Source organism: Anomaloglossus baeobatrachus, chromosome 12 (genome assembly GCF_048569485.1).
Source record: "Anomaloglossus baeobatrachus isolate aAnoBae1 chromosome 12, aAnoBae1.hap1, whole genome shotgun sequence".
Classification (NCBI taxonomy): Eukaryota; Metazoa; Chordata; class Amphibia; order Anura; family Aromobatidae; genus Anomaloglossus; species Anomaloglossus baeobatrachus.
The window spans coordinates 5,219,243-5,236,076 of record NC_134364.1 but is presented as its reverse complement, the minus strand read 5'-3'; the positions used below and the strand labels follow the sequence as shown (position 1 = coordinate 5,236,076).

Sequence of the window (16,834 nt, the reverse complement as noted above, 5' to 3'; positions counted from 1 at the left end):
CCCCAAACAGCCAATCGCCCGGCCCTCACCGTGGACTTTGAATATTCAACTGACCCATCAGCGAGTGTGCCGCCATCCCCTGCCACCCCGCACCGCTCACCGCCAGATCTGCACCTGCAATGTGGAGAGGGAAGATGGGGGCGACACAGGTCACAGTGATGGTCTGCTGCTTGTACCTCCGCCAGGTGTGTGGTAAGTGTCTGCAGAGCATCGCACCTCAACCTACATAGTGATGTATCCTACAGCTTATTACAGCTATCGGCTCCGTACAGATCTGCAGAGCATCGCTCCTCCACCTCCTGGCAGGCACATAGTGATATATCCTGCAGATTATTACATCACTGCCCTCTACAGATCTGCAGAGTATCGCTCCTCCACCTCCTGACAGATACATGGTGATATATCCTGCAGATTATTACACCACTGACCTCTACAGATCTGCAGAGCATCGCTCCTCCACCTCCTGACAGATACATAGTGATATATCCTGGAGAATATTACACCACTGCCCTCTACAGATCTGCAGAGCATCGCTCCTCCACCTCCTGACAGATACATGGTGATATATCCTGCAGATTATTACACCACTGACCTCTACAGATCTGCAGAACATCACTCCTCCACCTCCTGACAGATACAGTGATATATCCTGCAGATTATTACACCACTGACCTCTACAGATCTGCAGAACATCACTCCTCCCCCTCCTGACAGATACATAGTGATATATCCTGCAGATTATTACACCACTGACCTCTACAGATCTGCAGAACATCGCTCCTTCACCTCCTGGCAGACACATAGTGATATATCCTGCAGATTATTGCACCGCCGGTGTGTGATCTGATTGTTCCCTGCTCTGCAGGTTTGGACTGGATGGCGAATTACATGGATGGGATGAAGCGTCAGGTCTCGGTGTTCGGGCTGCAGGTAATTCTTCTGCTCTCCGTCGTTGCCGGCATTGTCGGTGCGTCTCCATAGTGAATCATTGCTCCCTGTAGTGAAGATCTCTGCCGCCTGTCAGTGATGTTTTGTCTGCACTGATACATTGTAACAACCTCATCAGCTGTGAGAATAAGGTCAGACCAGGTGGTCGGCTTCTCCATGTGAGGTGGTTGTGAGGAGGAGATGGACCCGGCGCTCATCGGCGGTGGTACCGGCGCTCATCGGTGGTGGTGAGGAGGAGATGGACCCGGCGCTCATCGGCGGTGGTGAGGAGGAGATGGACCCGGCGCTCATCGGCGGTGGTACCGGCGCTCATCGGTGGTGGTGAGGAGGAGATGGACCCGGCGCTCATCGGTGGTGGTCCTGGCGCTCATCGGCGGTGCTCGCGGCGCTCGTCGGCGGTCACGGCGCTCGTCGTCGGTGGTCCCGGTGCTCATCGGCGGTGGTGAGGAGGAAATGGACCCAGCGCTCATCGGTGGTGGTCCCGGCGCTCATCGGTGGTGGTCCCGGCGCTTTGTGCAGTAATTTGTCACCAGGATCGGACATCAATCATTTCTCCTCTTACGATTTCCAGCAATTTCCTGAAAAATCCACAGCCTGGAGCCATGACGGCAGCGGGTTTGATTGCCCAGACACCTCGCCCTCCCCTGAGCCCCCGACCACAGGTAAGTGAGACCCCCTATATACTGCGGTGGGGGAGCAGCCTTCACCTGGTGGTCCGCGGGCGCTAACACTGGTACTTTCTCTCCAGCCGACCGCGTGAGACCAGGGGACGTGAAGGTCGTGGCGGCCCTAGGGGATTCCCTGACGGTATGGCGGCACGGCGTGGTATATGGGGGGAGTCTACGGGGACATTTGGGTGGAATCTTCCATTTTGGACCTTCCTGATTTTTCTTTTGGAACAGGCGGCAATTGGCGCAAATGCAACAAATGTATTGGAAATCCCAACAGAATTTCGCCAGCTGTCCTGGAGGTAGGTGGAGGCCGGTCGACATCTCCAGTCCTGGGGGTCCTGGTTGGGTGGTCCCTGATGCCCGAGCGGTGCCATGTGTAATGCTGGTCTGTTATGTAGCAGAGGGGTCTTTGGATCTTGGGCCCCAGGACCCGGGTGTGACCACTCCCTGTGCGCCCCTGTAGTGCAGTAAGAGGGGTGACCGTAGTACAATGGCATCAGGCGGCGTCCTAGTAATTGTCGTCTCTCCCACAGTATCGGGGGCTACAGCAACCTGTCCGACACCATTACGCTGCCCAGTGAGTACAGGCACCGCGCGCTTCACCTGCGCCATAGCCCGAGCTTTACCTGGTCTGGGGTCTCGCTCCGGACCACCCTGATGGTAACTTCATTTTCTAGATATTCTCAAGATTTTTAACCCTCATCTTGTCGGATTTGGAAAAAGCAGCACTCTGAGCTACAGACCGGCCGCCCCGGAGGACGCAGGACTGAACCTCGCCGTGACCGGAGCCAACACTTTGTAAGTGAAGGAGGGAGGGACGTTACTGTGAGAAGGGGCGCCAAGGACCACGAAGGGAGGTGGGGGGCACCAAGGACCATGAGGAAAGGGAGGGGGCGACAAGGACCGCAAAGAGAGGTGCGGGGCGTCACGGACCACGAGGGGAGGGAGGGGGCTCCAAGGACCACAGGGGGAGGTAGGGAGCGCCAAGGACCGCGAAGGGAGGTAGGGGGCGCCATGGACCATGAATGGAGGTAGGGGGCGCCAAGGACTTGGGGGGAAGTTGGGGGCGCCAAGGACTGCGAGGGGAGGTAGGGGGTGACAAGGACTACGAGAAGAAAGAGGGGGCACCAAGGACCATGAGGAGAGGGAGGTGGCACCAAGGACCGCGAGGGGAGGTAGGGGGTGCCAAGGACCACAAGGATAGGTAGGGGGAGGAGGGGACCACGAGGAGAGGGAGGGGGCGCCAAGGACCATGAGGATAGGTAGGGGGCACCAAAGACTGTCAGACGAGGTAGGGAGTACTAAGGACCATGAGGGGAGGTGGGGGGCGCCAAGGACTGTGAGGTGAGGTATGGGATGCAGCGAACAGCGACAGAAAGTGTAGGGCACAAAGACCTGCGGGGAAAGGTGGGGGGCACCGAAATCCACAAGGGAAGGTGGCGAACCACAAGGACTGTGAGGAAAGGTAGGGGTGCCGCAAACCGCTGGAAGAGGTATGGAATGTTGTGAACTGCAAGGATAGGTGCGGACACCGAGAGTCGTGAGGGTAGTTGGAGGGCACCAAGAACCGTGGGGGAGAGGGCCGAGAACCGCAAGAAGTATGGGGCACCGCAAACGGTGAGGATATGTGAGAGACACCAAGAACTGTGAGGGGAGGTATGGGGTGTTGTGAACTGCGACGAAAGGTATAGGGTGCCACAAACTACGTGGAGAGGTAGGGGATGTCACAAACTCTGAGGAAAAGTAGGGGCTGTTGTAAATCCATGAGGGGAGGTGGAGGGCGCCAAGGATTGCAAGGAGAGGTGTCAAGGACTGCAATGGGAGGGTCAAGGTGCCAAGGAAGCGAGGGGAGGTGGAGGGCACCAAGGACCAAGAGGGGAGGTGGGGGGTACTGCGAACCACAAGGGGAGGTGGGGGCGCCAAGGACCATGAATGGAGGTAGGGGGTACTGCGAACCACAAGGGGAGGTGGGGGGCGCCAAGGACCACGAGGATAGGTATGGGGCGCTGCAAACAGTGAGGATAGGTAGGGTCACAATGAGAGGTATGGGGTGCCGAGAACTGCAAGGATTGGTGGGGGGTGTCAGGACCCGCAAGGGAAGGTAGTCGGTGCCGTGAACCGCAAGGACGGAAGCAAGATTCTGTGGCATATTCGGATCCTTTGTGTCACTGTGGCCACTGAGGGTCATCCTCTGGTTTGTTGGTTGTTGCAGCCATCTTGTTCTCAGCAGTAATTAATTCTGTTACAGCCAGAGACTAAATATCTGTGCGGACCTGTTACTTCTCACAGCTGAAGGTTCGTTAATTTGTATCAGTCCTGTATCCACTTCAGACCGTTTCATAATAATGACCTGTTGCAGAGAGGTCTGTGCTGCGCCTGGACACATTGGTACAAACCCTCAGCTGTGGTAGCAGTTGTATCTGCCCCTGCAGTCCGCGGTGTGACGCTGAATCGTGCGTCTTCTGCTTTGTTTCAGTTTGCTCCCGGAGCAGGCGCGGCGTCTGATCGACATCCTGCAGCATTTGCCGGTAAGTGTCCGTCTCCTCCGGCGATTCTGCCGGTTATCAGCCGGGCTCTGGTCACAACTTGTCTCTGTGTCCCAGGGGATCAACTTCCAGGAAGACTGGAAAGTCGTCACCATATTCATCGGCTCCAACGACCTGTGCGACTACTGCAAGGACAAGGTGCGCGCCGGACTTGCCCCTCGTTACGCGCTGCTCCGTACCGCCATCGTATCATACGCTCTGCTCCTAGAGTTTGTATTTCCCTTTATACCATATTGGAGATCTCCGCTCGCGGTCAGTAATCGGTGATGTGTTGTCCTGGCTCAGTCCTGCTCACACGGCTGCTGTGGACCACACAAAACCGGAGGGAGATGTTGAGCCCAAATGTGATAACGGACACATTGTAACAACACTGCAGAACCGGACAGAGATTTGTGCCGCTCTGTTTATGTCACAGACAATTGTCTGCACTAATTGTAACAAACCCTCAGCTGTGTGATGACGGCTGATGGCCTCATACACATTACATAGCTTTCATCTGAAAAACTGTTCTGCCTTCCGCTATCTCCCTGCCCCATCTACATACAGGAACATTAAGCCTGGCCAAGAGCTCCTGTGTCCTCTATCAGAGAGCAACTGGAAGATTCCTTGTTACTCTGTCCTCTTCCACAAGGCTCCTCTGTCCTCTTCCTCAAGACTCCTCTGTCCTCTTCCTCAAGGCTCCTCTGTCCTCTTCCACAAGGCTCCTCTGTCCTCTTCCACAAGGCTCCTCTGTCCTCTTCCTCAAGGCTCCTCTGTCCTCTTCCTCAAGGCTCCTCTGTCCTCTTCCACAAGGCTCCTCTGTCCTCTTCCACAAGGCTCCTCTGTCCTCTTCCACAAGGCTCCTCTGTCCTCTTCCTCAAGGCTCCTCTGTCCTCTTCCTCAAGGCTCCTCTGTCCTCTTCCACAAGGCTCCTCTGTCCTCTTCCTCAAGGCTCCTCTGTCCTCTTCCTCAAGGCTCCTCTGTCCTCTTCCACAAGGCTCCTCTGTCCTCTTCCTCAAGGCTCCTCTGTCCTCTTCCTCAAGGCTCCTCTGTCCTCTTCCTCCAGCCTCCTCTGTCCTCTTCCTCCAGGCTCCTCTGTCCCTCTTCACTACTCTCCCACCTCCAGGCTCATCTGTCCTTCTTTGTCCTTCCCCTCCTCTAGGATCTCTGTCCTCTGTACCTTTTTGCCCTCCTCTGTCTTTCTTCACCCTCATCATCCTCCTAGGCTCCTTTGTTCCTTTTCTCCCTCCTCCTCCAGGCTCTGCTGTCCTGCTTTGCCCTGCTTCTCATCTAGGCTTCTATGTCCTTCACCCTCCAGACCTCCAGGCTACTCTGTCCCTCTTCCTCCTCCTGTCTCCTCTATCCCTCTTTGCTCCTCCTTCAACTCCAGGCTCCTCTGTCCTTCTTTGCCCTCCTCCTCCTCCAGGCTCCTCTGTTCCTCTTCCTCCTCCAGGCTCCATTGTCCCTCTTTGCTCCTCCTCCACCTCCAGGCCCCTGTATCCTTGTTTACCCTCCTCCTCCAGGCTCCTCTGTTCCTCTTCACTTTCCTCCAGGCTCATCTGTCCCTCTTTGACCTCCTCCAGGCTTCTTTGTCCCTCTTCGCCTTCCTCCATTCTTTTTTTGTCCCTCTTCGCCCTCCTCCAAGCTTCTCTGTCCCTCATTCCCTTCCTCCAGGCTTTTCTGTCCCTCTTTGCCCTTTTTCTCATCCTCCAGGCTCCTTTGTTCCTCTTCTCCCTCTTTCTCCAGGCTCTTCTGTCCCTCTTTGCCCTCCTCCTCCTCTAGGCTCCTATATCCTTCTCCTAGTCCTCTAGGCTCCCTTGTCCCTCTTTGCCCTCCTCATCCTCCTTCAGACTCCTTTTGTCCCTCTTCGCCCTCATCATCCTTGTCTTCCAGTCTCCTACTGTCTCCCTTCGCCCTCCTCCTGGAGGCTCCTCGGTCCCTCTTAAACCTCCTACTCCAGGCTTCTTTGTCCCTCTTCGCCTTCTTCCTTGAGGCTTCTGTCCTTCACCCTCCTAGTCCTCCAGGCTCCTCTGTCCCTCCTAGTCCTCCAGGCTCCTCTGTCCCTCCTCCTCCTCCAGGCTCCTCTGTCCCTCTTCCTCCTCCAGGCTCCTCTGTCCCTCTTCCTCCTCCTGGCTCCTCTGTCCCTCTTCCTCCTCCTGGCTCCTCTGTCCCTCTTCCTCCTCCTGGCTCCTCTGTCCCTCTTCCTCCTCCAGGCTCCTCTGTCCCTCTTCCTCCTCCAGGCTCCTCTGTCCCTCTTCCTCCTCCAGGCTCCTCTGTCCCTCTTCCTCCTCCAGGCTCCTCTGTCCTTCTTCCTCCTCCAGGCTCCTCTGTCCCTCTTCCTCCTCCAGGCTCCTCTGTCCCTCTTCCTCCTCCAGGCTCCTCTGTCCCTCTTCCTCCTCCAGGCTCCTCTGTCCCTCTTCCTCCTTTGTCCCTCTTCCTCCTCCAGGCTCCTCTGTCCCTCTTCCTCCTCCAGGCTCCTCTGTCCCTCTTCCTCCTCCAGGCTCCTCTGTCCCTCTTCCTCCTCTGTCCCTCTTCCTCCTCCAGGCTCCTCTGTCCCTCTTCCTCCTCCAGGCTCCTCTGTCCCTCTTCCTCCTCCAGGCTCCTCTGTCCCTCTTCCTCCTCCAGGCTCCTCTGTCCCTCTTCCTCCTCCAGGCTCCTCTGTCCCTCTTCCTCCTCCAGGCTCCTCTGTCCCTCTTCCTCCTCCAGGCTCCTCTGTCTCTCTTCCTCCTCCAGGCTCCTCTGTCCCTCTTCCTCCTCCAGGCTCCTCTGTCCCTCTTCCTCCTCCAGGCTCCTCTGTCCCTTTTCCTCCTCCAGGCTCCTCTGTCCCTTTTCCTTCTCCAGACTCCTCTGCCCCTCTTTGCCCTCCTCCTCCTCTAGGTAGGCTCCTATGTCCTTCTTTGCCCTCTAGTCCTCCAGGCTCCTCTATCCCTCTTTGCTCCTCCTCCTGCTCCAGGCTTCTCTGTCTCTCTTTGCCCTCCTTTTCCTCCTCTAGACTCTTCTGTCCCTCCTCCTCCAGGTTCCTCTATTCCTCTTCGCCCTTTCTCCTCCAGGCTCTTCTGTCCCTCTTCGCGCTCCTCCTCCTGACTCCTTTGTCCCTCCTCCTCCAGGCTCCTCTGTCCCTCTTCACCCTCCTCCTCCTGACTCCTCTGTCCCTCCTCCTTCAGGTTCCTCTGTCCCTCTTCGCGCTCCTCATCCTCCGGACTCCTCTGTCGCTTCTTCTCCTTCAGGCTCCTCTGTCCTTTTTCGCGCTCCTCCTCCTGACTCCTCTGTCCCTCCTCCTTCAGGGTCCTCTGTCCCTCTTCACGCTCCTTCTCCTTCAGACTCCTCTGACCCTCCTCCTATCCAGACTCCTCTGTCCCTCTTCGCCCTTCTCCTTCAGACTCCTCTGACCCTCCTCCTATCCAGACTCCTCTGTCCCTTCTTATCCTCCAGGCTCCTGTGTCCCTCCTCCTCCTCCAGGCTCCTCTGTCCCTCTTCGCCCTTCTCCTTCAGAATCCTCTGACCCTCCTCCTATCTAGACTCCTCTGTCCCTTCTTATCCTCCAGGCTCCTGTGTCCCTCCTCCTCCTCCAGGCTCCTCTGTCCCTCTTCGCCCTTCTCCTTCAGAATCCTCTGACCCTCCTCCTATCCAGACTCCTCTGTCCCTTCTTATCCTCCAGGCTCCTGTGTCCCTCCTCCTCCTCCAGGCTCCTCTGTCTCTTCTCTCCTCCAGGCTCCTGTGTCCCTGTTACTTATCTCATGGACAGTTAGAGGATTGGCTGTAGGAATTTGCGGGCTTCTTGTCTTCCTCGGCAGATGAGGAGTCAGGCGGTCGCCGTACATGTGTATGGTTCCTTCGGTCAGGACGGGTTTTCAGCCTCTGGATGTAATGCTGACAGCAGATAATACAGGGATGTGACGCCCATGTGTGATATCGGAGTGACCGCTCCACACGTCGTGCACTGATGAGTAATGTCGTGTCCTCCGTCCTCTACAGGCGCAGTTCTCTGCAGACAATTTTACTCACTTCATGAGCGAAGCCCTGGATCTTCTGCAGGCCGAGGTGCAAAGTCTGCGCATTCACTCCGCATGTCCACTAAATTGCTGTATCTAATCCCATAATGTGTGACTGTATCCAAACCACTGTATCTAAAGTTATCAAGTGCTGAGCCTCTGTATCCAACCCTGTCATGTGCAATACCATCTGCTGAGCTGTGTATCTAATCCTCTCCTGTGTGATACTGTCTGCTGAGCTGTGTATCTAATCCTCTCCTGTGTGATACTGTCTGCTGAGCTGTGTATCTAATCCTCTCCTGTGTGATGCTGTCTGCTGAGCAGTGTATCTAATCCTCTCCTGTGTGATACTGTCTGCTGAGCTGTGTATCTAATCCTGTCCTGTGTGATACTGTCTGCTGAGCTGTGTATCTAATCCTCTCCTGTGTGATACTGTCTGCTGAGCCATGTATCTAATCCTCTCCTGTGTGATACTGTCTGCTGAGCTGTGTATCTAATCCTCTCCTGTGTGATACTGTCTGCTGAGCTGTGTATCTAATCCTCTCCTGTGTGATACTGTCTGCTGAGCTGTGTATCTAATCCTCTCCTGTGTGATACTGTCTGCTGAGCTGTGTATCTAATCCTCTCCTGTGTGATACTGTCTGCTGAGCTGTGTATCTAATCCTATCATGTACAATACCGTCTGCTGAGCCTCTGTATCTGACCCTGTCATGTACAATACCGTCTGCTGAGCTGTGTATCTAATCCTATTATATACAATATCGTCTGCTGAGCCTCTGTATCTAATCCTATCATGTACAATATCGTTTGGTGAGCTGTGTATCTAATCCTATTATATACAATATCGTCTGCTGAGCTGTGTATCTAATCCTATCATGTGATGCGCTATCTAAGGTTGTCATGTGCGGCAGCATCTGCTTCGCTTCTGTATTTAACCCTGTCATGTGTGGTACCGCGTGTTGTACTGCTGTATCTAAGCCTGTCATATTTGATACTATATAAATCTAAGCTTGTGTGATACGCTCTTGCAGATCTAGTACTTGGGTACACCAGGGACGATGTATCTCATCTCTGCGTCTTCTCAGCTTCCTAGATCCATCGTTAATGTGGTTCAGCTCTTCCGCGTGGATCATCTGCGGCAGGTGAAGGACGAGCGTCTGGGCTGCGTGCTGCAGAGGTGAGGAAGCGTCTGGGCTGCGTGCTGCAGAGATGAGGAAGCGTCTGGGCTGCGTGCTGCAGAGGTGAGGAAGCGTCTGGGCTGCGTGCTGCAGAGGTAAGGAAGCGTCTGGGCTGCGTGCTGCAGAGGTGAGGAAGCGTCTGGGCTGCGTGCTGCAGAGATGAGGAAGCGTCTGGGCTGCGTGCTGCAGAGGTAAGGAAGCGTCTGGGCTGCGTGCTGCAGAGGTAAGGAAGCGTCTGGGCTGCGTGCTGCAGAGATGAGGAAGCGTCTGGGCTGCGTGCTGCAGAGGTGAGGAAGCGTCTGGGCTGCGTGCTGCAGAGGTGAGGAAGCGTCTGGGCTGCGTGCTGCAGAGGTAAGGAAGCGTCTGGGCTGCGTGCTGCAGAGATGAGGAAGCGTCTGGGCTGCGTGCTGCAGAGGTGAGGAAGCGTCTGGGCTGCGCGCTGCAGAGGTGAGGAAGCGTCTGGGCTGCGTGCTGCAGAGGTGAGGAAGCGTCTGGGCTGCGTGCTGCAGAGTTGAGGAAGCGCGTGGGATGCGTGCTGCAGAGGTGAGGAAGTGTCTGGGCTGCGTGCTGCAGAGGTGAGGAAGCGTCTGGGCTGCGTGCTGCAGAGGTGAGGAAGCGTCTGGGCTGCGTGCTGCAGAGTTGAGGAAGCGTCTGGGCTGCGTGCTGCAGAGGTGAGGAAGCGTCTGGGCTGCGTGCTGCAGAGGTGAGGAAGCGTCTGGGCTGCGTGCTGCAGAGGTGAGGAAGCGTCTGGGCTGCGTGCTGCACAGGTGAGGAAGCGTCTGGGCTGCGTGCTGCAGAGGTGAGGAAGCGTCTGGGCTGCACGCTGCAGAGGTGAGGAAGCGTCTGGGCTGCACGCTGCAGAGGTGAGGAAGCGTCTGGGCTGCGTGCTGCAGAGGTGAGGAAGCGTCTGGGCTGCGCGCTGCAGAGGTGAGGAAGCGTCTGGGCTGCGCGCTGCAGAGGTGAGGAAGCGTCTGGGCTGCGTGCTGCAGAGGTGAGGAAGCGTCTGGGCTGCGTGCTGCAGAGGTGAGGAAGCGTCTGGGCTGCGTGCTGCAGAGGTGAGGAAGCGTCTGGGCTGCGTGCTGAAGAGGTGAGGAAGCGTCTGGGCTGCGTGCTGCAGAGGTGAGGAAGCGTCTGGGCTGCGTGCTGCACAGGTGAGGAAGCGTCTGGGCTGCGTGCTGCACAGGTGAGGAAGCGTCTGGGCTGCGTGCTGCAGAGGTGAGGAAGCGTCTGGGCTGCGTGCTGCAGAGGTGAGGAAGCGTCTGGGCTGCACGCTGCAGAGGTGAGGAGGCGTCTGGGCTGCACGCTGCAGAGGTGAGGAAGCGTCTGGGCTGCGTGCTGCAGAGGTGAGGAAGCGTCTGGGCTGCACGCTGCAGAGGTGAGGAAGCGTCTGGGCTGCACGCTGCAGAGGTGAGGAAGCATGTGGGCTGCGTGCTGCAGAGGTGAGGAAGCGTCTGGGCTGCGTGCTGCAGAGGTGAGAAAGGGTGTGGGCTGCGTGCTGCAGAGGTGAGGAAGCGTCTGGGCTGCGTGCTCCCATCATTCATCATACACCAGCACTATATACTGAAAGCTACAAGTCCCAGCGACATGCTCCACCCCACCCATGCTGAGACTTGTAGTTCCCTGATGCTAGAGCAGGTTTCTTCAGAGCATCTTTTTGGTGATGGGTGATGTAGTCTGTGGAAGGCGCTGCGGTATCTCGGAGCTCGCACTGTCCATTGTCCATATTGGCGGCTGCAGACGCTTCTGTGATATTTTCTACTTTCTCCTCAGGTTCTTCTGCTCTTGTGTGGTGCAACCGAAAGAGGGTTCCCCGGAGCTGCTGGAGCTGCTGGAGGTGAACCAGCAATTCCAGGTGAGGGGTCGTCGTCGTATCCGTCCCATAGATCACAGCGGTGACCGATCCTTCTAGACGTGCGTTCAGCTCCAGGTGTGGGGTCCTGCGTCGTATCCGTCCCATAGATCACAGCGGTGACCGATCCTTCTAGACGTGCGCTCAGCTCCAGGTGTGGGGTCCTGCGTCGTATCCGTCCCATAGATCACAGCGGTGACCGATCCTTCTAGACGTGCGCTCAGCTCCAGGTGAGGGATCCTGCGTCGTATCTGTCCCTTAGATCACATCGGTGACCGATCCTTCTAGACGTGCGCTCAGCTCCAGGTGAGGGATCCTGCGTCGTATCTGTCCCTTAGATCACATCGGTGACCGATCCTTCTAGACGTGCGCTGAGGCCCACATTTTGATGACATGGTGCCTGTCTTCCACTTTTAGCTGCAGGTCGTGAAACTCCTTGTCTGTGCTATGTCTCCGGGTCCGGCGCTGGCTCAGTGTTGCCCCCTCCACGGTCAGGTCACTCTCCGGTTACTGAATGTCTGGTCTTTGTTGTTCACCAGTTTCATTGTGTCCTCCAGGAGCGGCTGAAGCGGCTCGTCCAGACGTCTGGAAGATACGATGGGAAGAAGGACTTTGCGGTGGTGCTTCAGCCATTTCTGCAGGACATTGAGCCAGCCGTGGATCAGGTGAGTGATGAAGGACTGAGGCTCTGCAGGGCCACGGGGCGATGAGGAGGATGGGGGCTCTGCAGGGCCACGGGGCGATGAGGAGGATGGGGGCTCTGCAGGGCCATGGGGCGATGAGGATGTTGAGGGCTCTGTAGGGCCATGGGGCGATGAGGAGATCGGGGGCTCTGCAGGGCCACGGGGCGATGAGGAGGACGGGGGCTCTGCAGGGCCACAGGGCGATGAGGAGGTCTGGGGTTCTGCAGGGCCACGGGGCGATGAGGAGGACGGGGGTGTGAGGGAAATCCTGAGATATGATGAGAATTATGGCAAAGTTAGCCAGTTGGCCCTACACACACCCCCCTTCCTGCACACACAGAGATTCCCCTCAGATCACTCAGCATCTGGGAAGGTGTCAAATCCAATTACACTGCCAAGCCAGAGGAAGACCCCCCGGGGGGATATGTCCATTCATCAAGGAAGTGAGTGGGAAACTGGAAAACCTTGCGAAGCTTCAAAGGGGATCCATGAACCTTCCAGCAGGAGTTCATATTCCTGACTCCGTAATGTCATACACAGTTATTATATTACCGTGTGTCTGAGCCATACACTCACTACATCGTTAAAATTGGGACTCCAAGCTGCATCTCTACATACCCTCGAATTCTTTGTCGCGCCCTGGGGCGGCGAGATACAGAGAACTGCGAGTAGGAGTCCGGTAGAGGAGTCGTGCTTGGACTCAGTATGCAGAGGGGACACAGATGGATCTGATGACACCAGAACCGTCCCGATCGGACCTCCCTGTTCGGAGTTGCGGATCATATTCACTTTGGGATATTATTTTAGACTCAGGACAGGAGTTGGGCAGTACACCCCTGTGAGGTCACCAGGTGGGAGGGGACATGGATTGTAGCCAGTTTGATAAAGACAATGTGGACATTCTTGGCTTGTCTTTACTCGGGGGTCATGCGTACTATACACATGTGAGGAAGTCCATGAAATCCCAGTCAAACGGCGCCCCCCTGTGGCCAGACACATAAGGTAACTGCTTGATCTGACTCTGTTTGTGACCACGTCTTATCTGTAAATGTACTCTGACATATATATATATATATATATATATATATATATATCCTGTAAATTCCATATTGTATATATTGTAGTATCTAGTGTGCGCTTAAGGCGATTAAACCTATATAATTTAATCTTGGACTGTTCTGTTATCTCGATCCTGAATTCCACGTCTGTGGGCTCGGCTTAATAGTTATCGTAATCGATTGGTAGCAGTGAGTTTATGCCAAGGATCATTGTGGGGCAACCAGTGAGATCTGTGAGGATTAGATATATTCGGCCCGCTGGAGTCGGGGGAATATATACAGTTAGGTCCAGAAATATTTGGACAGTGACACAATTTTCGCGAGTTGGGCTCTGCATGCCACCACATTGGATTTGAAATGAAACCTCTACAACAGAATTCAAGTGCAGATTGTAACGTTTAATTTGAAGGTTTGAACAAAAATATCTGATAGAAATTGTAGGAATTGTCACATTTCTTTACAAACACTCCACATTTTAGGAGGTCAAAAGTAATTGGACAAATAAACCAAACCCAAACAAAATATTTTTATTTTCAATATTTTTTTGCGAATCCTTTGGAGGCAATCACTGCCTTAAGTCTGGAACCCATGGACATCACCAAACGCTGGGTTTCCTCCTTCTTAATGCTTTGCCAGGCCTTTACAGCCGCAGCCTTCAGGTCTTGCTTGTTTGTGGGTCTTTCCGTCTTAAGTCTGGATTTGAGCAAGTGAAATGCATGCTCAATTGGGTTAAGATCTGGTGATTGACTTGGCCATTGCAGAATGTTCCACTTTTTTGCACTCATGAACTCCTGGGTAGCTTTGGCTGTATGCTTGGGGTCATTGTCCATCTGTACTATGAAGCGCCGTCCGATCAACTTTGCGGCATTTGGCTGAATCTGGGCTGAAAGTATATCCCGGTACACTTCAGAATTCATCCGGCTACTCTTGTCTGCTGTTATGTCATCGATAAACACAAGTGACCTAGTGCCATTGAAAGCCATGCATGCCCATGCCATCACGTTGCCTCCACCATGTTTTACAGAGGATGTGGTGTGCCTTGGATCATGTGCCGTTCCCTTTCTTCTCCAAACTTTTTTCTTCCCATCATTCTGGTACAGGTTGATCTTGGTCTCATCTGTGCATAGAATACTTTTCCAGAACTGAGCTGGCTTCATGAGGTGTTTTTCAGCAAATGTAACTCTGGCCTGTCTATTTTTGGAATTGATGAATGGTTTGCATCTAGATGTGAACCCTTTGTATTTACTTTCATGGAGTCTTCTCTTTACTGGTGACTTAGAGACAGATACACCTACTTCACTGAGAGTGTTCTGGACTTCAGTTGATGTTGCGAACGGGTTCTTCTTCACCAAAGAAAGTATGCGGCGATCATCCACCACTGTTGTCATCCGTGGACGCCCAGGCCTTTTTGAGTTCCCAAGCTCACCAGTCAATTCCTTTTTTCTCAGAATGTACCCGACTGTTGATTTTGCTACTCCAAGCATGTCTGCTATCTCTCTGATGGATTTTTTCTTTTTTTTCAGCCTCAGGATGTTCTGCTTCACCTCAATTGAGAGTTCCTTAGACCGCATGTTGTCTGGTCACAGCAACAGCTTCCAAATGCAAAACCACACACCTGTAATCAACCCCAGACCTTTTAACTACTTCATTGATTACAGGTTAACGAGGGAGACGCCTTCAGAGTTAATTGCAGCCCTTAGAGTCCCTTGTCCAATTACTTTTGGTCCCTTGAAAAAGAGGAGGCTATGCATTACAGAGCTATGATTCCTAAACCCTTTCTCCGATTTGGATGTGAAAACTCTCATATTGCAGCTGGGAGTGTGCACTTTCAGCCCATATTATATATAGAATTGTATTTCTGAACATGTTTTTGTAAACAGCTAAAATAACAAAAAATGTGTCACTGTCCAAATATTTCTGGCCCTGACTGTACCTTACTCTCACCGGGAACCCTTCAATCATCAGCATAGTAGAATAGCGGCCTCCTTGCTTATTGTCGGGCAATTCCATAATTGGCCTGACTATAAGAGGGGCGCTAGAGAGCGAGTCATGTGCTCTGTCGGGTGGAAAGGGGGGGGGTGTAACTTCCTCTTCCTCCCACCTTTTCTTGACAGGGGGCTCTGCAGGGCCACGGGGCGATGAGGAGGTCGGGGACTCTGCAGAGCCACGGTGTGATGATGAGCTGTAACATAAGCCGTCCATGCAGGGAGAATATGAACCTCTCAGTTATAGCGCGTTACCCCCAAATCTATGGGTGAACCCCTTTCCAGGAATGGAGGGTCAGCACGAGTGGTCTCCATTACAGTCACTCCCTCAGCGTCCTCTATTGCTGGGTCCGTCTATGCTGATGTTCTGCCATTCTGCTCATGAAGCAGGGGGCTCAGGATGAACCGTGCAATGCATTCTGGGAAAAGACTGAATGATAGTGATTGTCATTAGAGACCTGTGGGGCCGCGATGTGTGGAGGGTCCTAGACAGACCTGGCAGCTCTCCAGGGCGTAGCAGCTCGGCTGCCGGGAGGATGACGTGAGGTGCAGCGCCCCCGATGGCCGAGCGGAGAACAATGTTCAGAAATGACCCTGACAGCCAGCGCTGGGGCTGTGATGGCGTCCGGCGTGGCGGTCTCCTCCCTGCCTCATCCTCTGTTTTCTTTTTTCCAGAACGGCCTCATCGATTTTTCTTTCTTCAGTCCGGATTGTTTCCATCTCACCGTCAAAGGTCACAGACAAATGGCGAAAGGACTGTGGAACAACATGGTAACCACAAAGCGCTGCCGCCATGCTCTGTGCATTACAGACAGGAACCGCCTGAGCTCAGCGCAGCAGCACGCACAGGGGCAGACATGCTGGGAGCTGTAGTTCAACATCCACTAAGGGTAGTGGAGATATTGGGGTATAACCATCTGAGACCCGCCCACTGGACTCTTTACGTGCTATAGGCCACACCCAGTTGTGTGATTTAAGTGTAAATCTGGTCTTAAAGCTACAGGCCCCTGATATGAGAATCCGCTTATCTCATCATCACTGACGACATTGTCTCTTTTCTCCATTTTTGCAGCTTCAGCCAGAAGGAAACAAGTCTCATCTGCAGACGTTCTCTGAGGAGGTGAAGCTGCTGTGCCCGTCCCAGGTGATGGCGGCCGCAGCCTCCGCCCTTATAGTCACATCCATGTACATGGTGGATATTTTGCCTCCTGGTTCTTGTAGTCCGTCCAGTCAGCCGGTGCTCCACTCCACTAGTAAAGTATTTTGGTGGGGCTGTAACCGTCGGCGGTGTATTAATGTGCAGAGATCGGTGCCTGATCCGAGCGGATGGACATATCAGGATAGATATCTGCGCCCCATGTTGTCTCCATCCCGTCGCTGATACTCACCTCTATATTCCAGGCTCAGCCGTATATCTACACCCGGAGGATAGTAAATGCCCCCGCCGCGTCCGCTGCAGCCACGAGCTCCGCGCTGATCCTCGCCCTCCTCTGCACCGCGCTGGGCGTGATCCACCTGTGACAGCGCGGCCGCGAGAAGAAATCATGAAAGAAGCGAGGAAAACTACATCAAAGTGTAAAAAGACAAAACCTCAGTGTGAACACGGCTCAATAAAGAATGTGCAATAACCGCAACTGATAATAGTCCTGGAGCTTTATAAGAGGCGCGGCCGAGATCCGGCACGTGTCTATACCCTATATGTGTATACCGTATATGTCTATACCGTATATGTGAATACCGTATGTCTATACCGTATATGTCTATACCGTATATGTCTATACCGTATATGTCTATACCGTATATGTCTATACCGTAAATGTCTATACCGTATGTGTATACCGTATGTGTATACCGTATATGTCTATACCGTATATGTCTATACCGTATATGTCTGTACCGTATATGTGTGTACCGTATATGTGTGTACCGTATATGTCTATTCCGT

The 16,834-nt window shown here is 54.1% G+C and overlaps 1 protein-coding gene across 1 annotated transcript; it reads left to right on the top strand.

Annotated features, from left to right (window-relative positions):
• LOC142257502 (phospholipase B1, membrane-associated-like) lies at positions 1–16,541 on the top strand. Its single transcript, XM_075329642.1, has 16 exons — positions 1–192; positions 866–930; positions 1,520–1,610; positions 1,697–1,755; positions 1,851–1,918; positions 2,153–2,196; positions 2,297–2,417; positions 4,096–4,147; positions 4,223–4,303; positions 8,120–8,185; positions 9,222–9,313; positions 11,085–11,166; positions 11,721–11,828; positions 15,565–15,660; positions 15,962–16,033; positions 16,291–16,541. Exons 1-16 carry the CDS (start codon positions 120–122, stop codon positions 16,408–16,410), a joined length of 1,290 nt encoding a protein of 429 aa, XP_075185757.1. The 5' UTR covers positions 1–119; the 3' UTR covers positions 16,411–16,541.
• Positions 16,542–16,834: the final 293 nt, after the last annotated feature.

Coding starts and splice junctions, on each gene's coding strand:
- LOC142257502 (XM_075329642.1), top strand. CDS start 120: ATGTGGAGAGGGAAGATGGGGGCGACACAGGTCACAGTGATGGTCTGC. Junction 8,186..9,221: donor TGGATCTTCTGCAGGCCGAG/GTGCAAAGTCTG, acceptor GCGTCTTCTCAG/CTTCCTAGATCCATCGTTAA. Junction 16,034..16,290: donor AGCTGCTGTGCCCGTCCCAG/GTGATGGCGGCC, acceptor TCTATATTCCAG/GCTCAGCCGTATATCTACAC.